Source organism: Hylobates moloch, unplaced genomic scaffold (assembly GCF_009828535.3).
Source record: "Hylobates moloch isolate HMO894 unplaced genomic scaffold, HMol_V3 SCAFFOLD_16, whole genome shotgun sequence".
In the NCBI taxonomy this organism is placed as follows: Eukaryota; Metazoa; Chordata; class Mammalia; order Primates; family Hylobatidae; genus Hylobates; species Hylobates moloch.
The window spans coordinates 11029679-11040521 of record NW_026652291.1 but is presented as its reverse complement, the minus strand read 5'-3'; the positions used below and the strand labels follow the sequence as shown (position 1 = coordinate 11040521).

The following is a 10843-nucleotide window of genomic DNA, read 5'->3' as shown; positions in this document are numbered from 1 at the left end:
AGAAAGAAAGAAAGAAAGAAAGAAAGAAAGAAAGAAAGAAAGAAAGAGAGAGAAAGAAAGAGAGAGAGAGATGTGGCCTTTGAGAGAGGGTCTGGGTTAGACTTAGACCAGTTCTAGGCCTGATAACTGTTCCAGGCCTTTATCAATGTTTGCTACATTGAATTGATTTCCAAAACAGCAGCAGTTTTAAAGACTGGAAGCATGAGGCTGGGGGAGGTTATGTGGTTTGCCCAGGATCACAGGGTTGGTAAGGGGCACAGCTGGATTCATGGCCACCCTGACTGGTGGGTGGAGTCCTGGCTCTGACAGCCACTGCGACCCTGGCTCTGGCCCGGGGCTAGGGGAAGGCCCGTGTGTTGCAGGGAGTGGAGTCCAGGCTAGGCAGGCTTACCTCGCTCACTTTCAGGCTGCGATAAGGGATGATCTTGGTGAGATCGCCATGCTCCTCAAAGATTTTGGAGACACCTATGTAGGAGAGAGTCTTCTTCAGGTCGAAGGTGCCCGTCATGTGGAGTCTGGGCACAGACACATCTACGACCCTGGGGAATTGACATGACAAGGGTGAGTGGTCAAGTCCTGTCATGTTGCAGGGCAAGCCCCGGGATACATGACGAATGAAACATGTGTCCTCGCAGCCCCGAAGGTCTCCAATCTCTCTCCATCCACAGAATGAGGAGGGGCTCCTTAACCCTGGGACCCTGGTTTCAAAGCAGCGTAAGCTCTCTGAACCGTGTCCCTGCCTCCCAGGACACCTGCCCCAGAGCCCTCTTCAAGGAGTGTTCTCAAGTCTCAAGTTCCCCCGTCTCAGAGCCCCTTCAGCCACAGACACTGACGATGTCCCCACTGTAGTCGCTGCCATGCCTGAGCCCTGAGCCCATCCTGACCCCAGAAGACCTGACACTGGAGGGAACAAGGCACCCAGAATCTGGAGCTAGACAGAACTGAGTTCAAATCCACTCTGCCTCTCATGAGCTCTGTGACCTTCCCTCTCTAAGTCACTTGTGTGAGAAGGAAGATGATCATCATCGCTCCCGTGGGACACTAGGGGTGCTGAGGCAAATGCAGACAAGGCGCTCAGCAGACAGTTGGTGCTTAGCAGGTGTCCATCCTCCTGCCCTCCAACTAGCAGCTTCACATCCTCTGTGGCTGAACCGCGCTCAGCCTCCTGCCCGGAGCCTGGGGCCCAGGGGCTCCGGAGGTACGTGCAGACCCTGGATTCCTGTTCACCTGGCCTTGCACCCTATTTTCCCACCTACCCAAGGACCTCATTCCTGCCTATGTGTCCTCTCTCTCCTGCACCATCCTTAAACAGTGCCCCTTTGAGCCTCCTCTGGAGGAGGCTGCACACTAGAGGGGGCCTATCCTCAAAAACTAATGCCAAGACATCTCTCTTGGCCCTGAATAGCCTCTCCAGCTTCCAGCTCATTTCTTTTCTTCCTTTTATAGCAGCTATCTCCACTCCCTCTCACGATTGCCTCAGTCCACTCCAGTCAGCTCTTTGACCTCAACTTTTTATGGAAGCAACTCTTTCCAAAGTCACCATTGACAACTAGCCCCATGTCCCAGAGCCAACTCTCAGTGAGCTGCACCTGACGGTAATCCCTTTCCCCAAGGTGAAGCATCCCAAGTCCACCCCTTGAGGCTTCTCCTCCTTCCCCACCACTCCTGCCCCTCTACTGGCTACACCCCACCCATCTCTACTGGCTACACTGCTGCTTCGAGGCTCGGACCCTGGTCCCCTTCTCTTCTCCACCTTCACTCCCTCCCCATGCATGTCATTCAGTCTCACAGCTTTGAATATCATCAACAGGCCCAACGACTCCCAAATTTACCTTTCCACTCATTCATTCACTCAACAAACATTTATTAAATGCCTACTGTATACCAGGTGCTGTTCTAGGTGCTGGAGATGCATCTATGAACAGAACAGGCAAAGATCCCTGCCCCTGACTGTGTGTTCTAGCAGGGAAGACAGGTGATAGAATCAACACAACAAAAAGTACCACCTAAGCCTACATACATGTACTAGCAGTATGCAGAAGGCAGTAAGTGCAATGGAAAAAAAATAAATAGATCAATTTGCAGGAATCAAGGATTGGTCCCAGGTTTGAGCAAACCTTGAGGCAGGCAAGAGAATTAGACAAATTGGACTTTTTTTTTCCTGAATAAAATGGGGAGTCACTGTAAGGTTTTGAACAGAGGAGTGACATAGTCTTGCTTAGGATTTAAAAGGATCATTCTGTTGCCTCTGTTAAGAAGATACTCTTGGTGGTGGTGTTGTGTGTAGTGGGGATGGGCAAAAATTGATGCTGGGAGACCATTTGGAAGCTAGTGTGGTGGTCAGATGTTGGGAGACACAGAGACGGTGGAAAGATACCAAATTCCAGATGTGGTTTGCTGTAGGCTAAAGGAGTTTTCTGACAGACTGAATGAGGCATTTGAGAGTGGTTAGGGTGACTCCAGGGTTTTTGGCTTGAGCAACTAAAAAGATGGAGTCACCATTGACTGAGATGGGCAGGCTTGGGGAGGTTCTCTGGGGACAGATCGGGACGCCATTCTAGACGTGTTGACACTAAGCTCCAATTACACATCCAGGGGAGATTCTGGGTAAACAGAAAGATCCATGACTCTGGAATTTGGGGGAGAACAGGGGCTGGGGATGGAAGCATGGCAGTCGTGGTAATAGAGATGGTGTTTAAAGCTCTGAGCCTGTGCGCTCACTCAGGGGTAAGTATAGACAGAAAAGAAGGCTGGGAACTGAGCCCTGAGACACTTACCTCTGAGACCTGGAGGAGGAGAGGGGTCTCCAGCAAAGGAGATTGAGGAGGGGAGAGGTGGGAGGTGCCATGAGAGTGGAGAGCTGGAAGCCAAATGAAGAGCGCCTTAAGGAGGTGGGGACACCAACCAGCCAAAGAGCGAGGCCTGAGACTGACTGCACTCTGCAACACAGACACCCTTGGGACCCTGGGAAGGGAGCTCTCTGTGAGAAGTGGGTGCAGAAGCTGGACTGGAGTGGTTTTAGGAGAGGATGAGAGGAACTAGGGGCTGTGAACAGAGGCAACTGCTTCATGGTATTCACCTGCAAAGGGGGAGTGACGAGATGGAGGAATAACTGGGGGAAAGCAGAGGTCAAGAGAAGCTTTTATGTTGGGAAAAATAATAGCACTGAGATTACCTGCAAGGTCAGCACAAGCCATACAGGCCTGCCTGCACAGAAGGCAGACACCTGCTTTGTCTTCTTGCATAGAAGCCACTTCTATGAGCTGTAAGTTTTCCCTGGCCCCCTGCGAGCTTTCATAATGGGAAAAATAAGAGCATCTTTGTATCTGATGGAAATGATTCAGAAGAGAGAAAAACATGCTGATGTAGGAAAGCGAGGAGAGGATTTCTAGGGTGATGTTCCTGAGTAGCGAGGGGACGTATGTCCAGTGCGTAAATGAGGAGATTGGCTTTAGTTTGTGCCAACGTGGGAAGGCACTAAATGCAGCTGTGCTGATGGGTGAGTGCATATACCAATATGTACAGAAATGTGTGGGGGGCACCCAGGCTGGGAGTGGACCCTCAACACTTCTGAACAGGACAATGGCTATTTCAAAGCCACCATCATTTTTCTGCTCCTAAAGGTGGACCCTGGGAAATAGAGCTTTTCCTCTGGGGAAATCAGAGCAGCACCTGGCCTCAAATTATGCAAATCCAAAGCAGGTGCCTACCTCTTGCGTAGAGGCCAGGGGGAAGTCATCCGAAGCCTAAATTCTGACATGTTGTACCCACATGTAAGTTGGTGTGTGTCTGTTGACTTGGTTACTTCTTTTAGGGAAAAGGTGATTTTTCTGCTCAGTGTCTTCTAGGCCCTCCAGTCTGGAGGGGACTGCAGAAAGATTGCATAGAGATAGCCCGTCCACCTCTGCTCTCCCATAGCGGGCCACTGAGCTGTCTGGACTAGGCTTCCCACCTGTAGATCAAAGCGACTTCACCACTTATCTCCCAGAAATAATGATCTCAGAAGGTAGGAATATTTGCCTACCATGTTCTAACCAAATATAATTCCCTGGGGACCGTGGGCAAGCCCCCTGTCCTGCAAGAGGATTTAGAGTTTCTTCTCGGGAAGGTGGACAATACCCTTTCTGTCATTCCAAGGTGAGAAGTGACTGGATAGGCAAGACATCCCTGGGGTGAGAAGAACCTTCCTCTCCATGGCCCTCCTGGTGGGGAGGCCTGGCCTCAAGTCAAAGAGGTTCGGAGAGCAGTCCCAGAGGGATGGGGGAGGCAGACCAGGCACTAGATAAATGGAAGGAGGTGCCCTGGAAGAGATGCTGAGAGCAGCCTACACTTGGACTTCATAAGACGCCACTGAGAGCAGCCTACATTTGGACTTCAAAAGATGCCAATTCTATGCGCTGTAAGTTATCCTCGGTCCCTGTGAGGAGCTTTGGTTCTGTTATTCCCAAATCTCCAGGAAGTCTGGCACTAGCCTACAGAAAATCACAAAGGTTCTATTCCACTCTTGTGTAAAGGTGCAAAAGGAGATGAAGCCTGAAGCCAGAGAGATGTGGTAGTGCCCAGGGAACATCTCTGTGTGGTTGGTGGTGGCCTGATGGTGGTCACAGCACCAGGGGCTGCAGAGGGCCTCAGTGAGGGGAATGTGAAGCCCCCAGTGTAGCATCTGAGCTATAGCCCCATGGAGGAATTGTCAGACATGGCTTGGAGATAGGGTGGAGTGCATTCAGGACGGTGAGTTCCAGCAAATCAACTGCAGGGTCTCAAGCCACTGTAATTTGAGTCCTACAGGAAATGTCATATTCTGGAGTCCATGTCTCACAAAGCCAGGACTTCCAGATGAAGTGGGGTGGAAGACCTGGCATCCCTCCCATTTCTCACCTTCTCTTCACCTTCTACACCCCCCAGTTCCCTAGGGAGATCTCCCAAGACATCTCTGTGAACTCTAAAAATCTGTAGAGTGCAGGCTGAAACATGTCAGTCCCTTTGGGGATGTACCCATGTTGAGACAACATGGGGGAACCCGTGGGTGGTAACTGAACTGAACTGATGTGACTCCTTTCACACGGAACATGGCTTGGAAGCATTGCAGAATGCATCTCTGATATCTAGAGTGAGCTGCAGGCTTCAGAAAGGAAAATTCTGGTTCTGCATGCTTTCAATAAAGTCACATTTATGGAAGGGGGGAGCTAAGCGGCAGGGCATTCCAAGAGCGCTGCCACCCCTCAAGATCTGCACAGCCTCACCTGCCCTTCCCACTGGGAACATCTTTTTCAGTGAAACAGCAGCCACCCTAGGGCTTCAACCTGAGGGTAAGAGGGTCAGATTTGCAGGACACCTGCCATTCAATAAACCAGAAGTTCAAAAGTTCAACTGAGAACCTTGAAGCTCGGCCTCTTTAGACAATGGGAAGGAGAGAGGAATTTGCATTTGGGTGTGTTTTCTGTGGGGCAATGCTGTGCTAAGGCACATTTAATTCTCTCAAGAGTATTGTGGTATTGGCAATATTATGACCACACACCATAGATGAGAAAACCAGGTCTCAGCTAAAGGTTGTAACCTGGACCCCTCCTTTTGTTTCAGTGGCCAGACCGTGCCAACCCTTGCAGCTCCCTGGTTCCCAGTGGGAAGGGCAGGTGAGGCTACGCAGATCTCAAGGGATGGCAATGCTCTTGGGATGCTCTGCTACTTGGTTCCCCCATCCCAGTACCATGACTTAATTGGAAGCATTTGGAATCAGAATTTCCCTTTCTTGAGTCTGCAGCTCACTCTAGATATAAGAGATGCATTCTGGAATGCCTCCAAGACAGTGTTCTGCATGAAAAGAGTTGCATCAGTTCAGTTACCAACCATGGGTTACTAAGCTCAATCCTAGCATCATCAGTACCTCTCTTGGTACCGTCCTTGGTGCCTGACAGGACATTAGGTGTGGCAGAGGTTCTTGGTAAATACATTTATGGAGATGCATGGGGAATGATGACAGGGACAAGGTGGAAGAGGGAAAGAGAACAGAGAAGAGGACATCTGACACCTGTCCAAGTGGAAGCTGCCCACTCTACTACATCTCCTTCACTGCTCTGGCTACTAGAAGCCACTAGCCCAGCCACTTTCAAGGCACTATGTATGTTCACGCTGACACTAAGTCCCCAAGACTTAAACCCAACACCAACTCTTACCTCTTCCCCCCAAATCTATCAGTAAGCAAGTGCCTGGGAGGAATTCTGTAGGCTTGGCATCAATCTAATATCAGTTTATGTTTTAAAAGAAAAATACTTACTCTCTTTGGTTCTTCAACTATTATTTGTATAACTTACTTTGGATACTTCATGGGTTTTGTTGTGACACCACAGTTGACAACATCATTCTACTCACAACTCACAGCTCTCTTTTACAGCCCGTGCTTGTCCTTGCAGTTTCCTTTGCTCCACCCCCTTTCATACAGACTGCCACTCAGCTTTGGAGATTTGGCTCAAATGCTCTCTCATCTGTGAAGTCCTCCCTGACTACCACCCTCCACTAAGACTCCATCTACTGTGCTCTCACAGTGTTGATGAATCTCCCTCAAAGAGCCAAGCACTTCACTCTATTCTTATGATTTGTTCCCCAGTCTACTTCTCACCATGATATAAGTTTATTATAGAGCCCAGAAGGGGACTTGGCCATGAGGTAAGAGCTCAGATAGAGGAAATAAGAGGGAAGACAGAAGAAGGAAAAAGCTGCAAGGGCTAGGCACCCACTTTACCTGCGTGACAGTAATGTTTTCCATCTGGAGAAAGTGTCCACCTGCAATCCCTTCTCCAAGTGCATCAGCTTGCCCTCATCAGGAAGGATGAAGATGGCTGTGATATTTTTCTGGTAGGGTATTTCCAGGATGGTGCAAGAGAGCTTATCATCATAGCCAACTTGGTACATGCCACTACGGAACATCATGGGCACCTTGACTGAACTGTTTTTCTCCAGAAAGAAATCTTCCTCTTTAGTTACATTTGGATCAAACTCATGTTTCCACCTGGCTTAGATTGAAGAAAGACAAACAGACATGATTATCCCAAAGGAAAAAAGGTGACTAAATCCAACTAACCAGTAGTCTCTATCCACACAGATTCAGGGTGAAAGGGGGTATTCCAGGATATCAGGGAAGTCCTTGCCCTCATGCCATGTCCTGGAGATTTCTGATGAGATGGGCTCAGGTGTAATTATTAGTTCCCAAAGAAGCCAGGACTAGACTGCCAAATTAAGAGGGGAAAAGCAGACTACCATAAGCTCAGGTTCCCCTAATCCTGAGAAAGTCCATTGATAATGTCCTGACAGAGGGGACTGCATTATAATTAATGAGGGCTAATTGAAAATGATGTAAGTAGAAATGCTTGATTCTAATCTGAGTCAGTCATGAAGGAGCTGCTCTCATGTGGAATTAAGAAAACTGGTGAAACAGTCTGCCATTGGGAGCTTGCCAAAGAGCAGTGAAAACTGAAGCCTAGATGCCTGGACTCTGAAGATACCTTGACCTATTGGGCATAAACTCAGACCTGGGTCTTTCAAACTTGCTACCTCAGAGTCCTCATTATAGGGCCAACTCCCTGAGTTCACATCCTGGCCTCACTGTTCTATCTACCTGTCCAAAAGGTTATCAAAGCTTAACCTTGGGTAAATGTCTAAATCTCCCTGGACTTCAGTGTTCATATTTGTAGAATGAGGATATTGACAGCTACCTCATAAGGATGCCTTGACACGTAGTGGGATAAGGCAGCACAGCTCAGTGCCTGTGTATAGTGAGTGTTGAGTAGGTGCTAGTCATCATCAGCATCATTATTTTCACTGTTATTCCTATTGTTATCTAAGGGACGTAGGGATTTCAGGAAATTCCAGATTCTCCTCTTTCCTTCTCTGGTTTGGGCAGATCGAGGTTTTAGACTGCCATTGGTCACCTTTTTTCTTCTTTAGCCATCAATCTGCCTGTGGATTTTAAGAACCCTCAATTTTTTATATTTAGTACCATGTTCCTGACACTCCAGCAGTGATTTTGTCTGGACTGATGGGTGTTGGCCTCCAATTCTCACCTATTTTGGCCAACCTGTCTGTGTACATGTGTTCTGTGTGGTGTTGGGGGATAAAGTTGAAATTTGGAAACATTATTCCATCTTTTTTTCTGTCTCTCCATCAGATCTGGGAAATATGTAAAGTCTGATAAGGAGAATTTATATAATATATATATATATATATGGAGACCCACCAAGTGATCACCATCACCATAATCAACACAATCACCATCTCAGGTGTCTGCTTAGAGTGCTGGAAAGCACACAGTGCTAGGGCCAGGAGAAATGTGTTCCAGACCTGACTCTCAATGATGGGCTTTGTAATTTGGAGTAAGTTAGTTACTCTCTCTCTGAATTTTTTTTTTCTCATCTAAGAGATGGGAACAAAATGTCATTCCAATCTCTATAACCAATGTTGTGTTTTGATAATCACCAATTATGAAAATGATAGACTTCATAAAGCTCATTTCACATACATTTTCACTTTAAATCTCAATAATTGTATGATGAGTTGTGTATCATGGTACCCATTTTACAGTAGGAAAAGTGAGGTTCTGAGAGGTAAATCACATATGAATTCAAGGTCACAGAGCAAACAAGTGGCTAACTCAGGTTTTTAACCCAAGTCTAGTGGTCATCCTATTCTTTCCACACCAATATGCCAAAAGCCTTACCTCGAAAGAAAATATAATTTGCAAGAAGCATCACAGTGCCAGGGTCTATATTCTCGATCAGGTTGTTAATTTTCCCATGGGTTTTATGACTGATAAAGTCATTGATCTGCTTCTGAGTCACTTCCAAATTCTGAAAGTCGGTAAGGATGGTTTCGGCACTGTAAAAGTTCTTGGCATCTTCCAAAAACTTACGCTGTGGCTGCAGCCTACGGTCAATGAACAGCATGTTCCCAATGCTCAATTTGAGGTCCTGGGTCTTCTGGATCAGCTCGTGGATGATGTAATGGAAGCCCTCATGAAGCTCTTTTTCTGGCATCTTTCTGAAGTTGAACCCCTGCTTGATCTCGTCCAGGGTGCTGTCCTGGGCACCCAGGCACAGCATGGAGAAAGCTGTAGAGATGCTCAAGGGGGATAGGAAGATGTTCCTGCCAGGGTTGTTAAAGGCCAGCTTCTTGAGCAGCTTAAAGCCAAAATCCATGTTCTGCCTTGCAAGCTCCTTGGCTGCCATCCTTTGCTTCCACCCTTGGGCCTGGCTCAAAGCTTTATAATTCATTGGTGAGAAGCTCGGCTTTAGAAGACCTTTCACGGTGAGGAGAACAGCCAGAAAAATGGCCAGGCCTAGTGTGGGGTTCATTTTCCTTGAAGAATATCCTGTTGAGTAGTAGACCTGAGGTTAGCAGAAAAAAAGAACATGATAACCCCATTGCCTATATGTTACCCAGAGGAAGACCAGATGAAAGAAGAAATACAGTGACTAGTATGTGTTGTACATAGCAGTTTATGAGTGCTTTGACCCCTTTATAGCATTTAAACTTTATAATCACCCTGGGGACTAGAAATGACTTTCTACATTTTGTAAATAGGAGGACTGAATGTAGAAGACATCTCTTGTTTTTGTACCCTCTTTATGGAAACAGAGTCTCAATTCATTTGAGGAACAGCTCTCCTTCCCTCCATTGGACCACAGTGAGGATACCCCGTAGTGTAGGCACGTGGCCCAGACCTACCATCATAATACTTTATTCCTTTGCCACACTGGCTGGTTAAAGATGAGAGTGTGGACCAAAATTAGACCACTCAGTGTCTTTCTAAGGGAATGCAAAACCCCCTAAACTTTGGGGCAGCTAGCTTTGTGAAGTAGCCCTGAAGCTGAATGTGGCCGTGGTTTCTACATGTAGAAGGAGAGGAGAGTGATAGAGGGAGGTTGAAAGACAGAAATGGACTGACACATCCGATGACATCTTCGGAGACCCTGGACTAAGCTTTAACTCAGTTTGCTACCCACTTCCATGTTTCCAAGTTATAAAAGCCAATAAATTTCCCTTTTAGAGTTGGCTGGTTTGAGGTGAATTTTTCCCCTTCAGCCAAAAGAATTATGACTAATTTGCAGAGATCAAGCCCTTTGTTTAAGCTCATATGTTCTCTAGGTGGTGGATACTCATTCCAGGAGGACTTAGGTTTCCAGGAAACCTTCTTCCCTACACCCTTCCCAAGGAGGGAAGAGGATGGCACCATGGGAGAGGAACAGCCAGGTCTGCCTGGCTCTGGACTTTGCTCCTTTCACCCACCTCTCAGCTTTGACATCTTCCAACGGCACTGTGAGCTTCTGGGAGACAAGACTGTTTTCCCTTAATCTCCAGCCCTAATGCTGCAGCGAGATGCCAAAAGCATGTTGGCCTAAAAAGCTTATTGATTTCTCTAGTTGGACATACTACTGTCAGTGATGGTTACACCCATTTATATGTAAAACGAAGGCAGATTTCTTTGCTTGGTCATCTGTTATATCATTTAATCTGCTTTCTTCCTGTGATTTATATCTTACATGTCTGTAATCCATGGGTAATATCCTGTCCACAGTAAAGGTTATTCATGATTGTCTTAGATTGGGTTCCCTAGAAGCAGAACCTGAGATGGGGATTTAGGTGCATGTTATGTATTGAGGCAGTTGTCTTCCCTGTAGGGAAGCGAGGGAAGTGGGATGGAAAAGGGAAGGAACCAAGGTGACATCTAGCCTTGGCCTGGTCCACAGCGGGAGGGCTCTCCAGGCTGGCTTTTGGATAGAATCAGTCAGTTGGTGGCTGTGATCTGTCCTCTGGATGCAGGTCATGGTGCATAACTGGGTCAGTTAGGTCT

At 47.3% G+C, this 10843-nt stretch overlaps 1 protein-coding gene across 3 annotated transcripts in view; it reads right to left on the bottom strand.

The window, feature by feature from the left end:
- Positions 1-10843, bottom strand: part of SERPINA12 (serpin family A member 12) — a 31185-nt gene that overhangs the window by 1980 nt on the left and 18362 nt on the right. For 2 of the 3 annotated variants that reach the window (XM_058429765.1, XM_032179781.2), the window contains exons 2-4: positions 8711-9377; positions 6740-7010; positions 392-539 (exon numbers count right to left, since the gene is read on the bottom strand). In XM_058429765.1, coding sequence (XP_058285748.1) covers positions 392-539; positions 6740-7010; positions 8711-9344 — 1053 coding nt within the window. In that variant the 5' untranslated portion in view covers positions 9345-9377. The remainder of the gene's footprint in view (positions 1-391; positions 540-6739; positions 7011-8710; positions 9378-10843) is intronic. The other variant, XM_032179780.2, reaches the window with a different exon arrangement.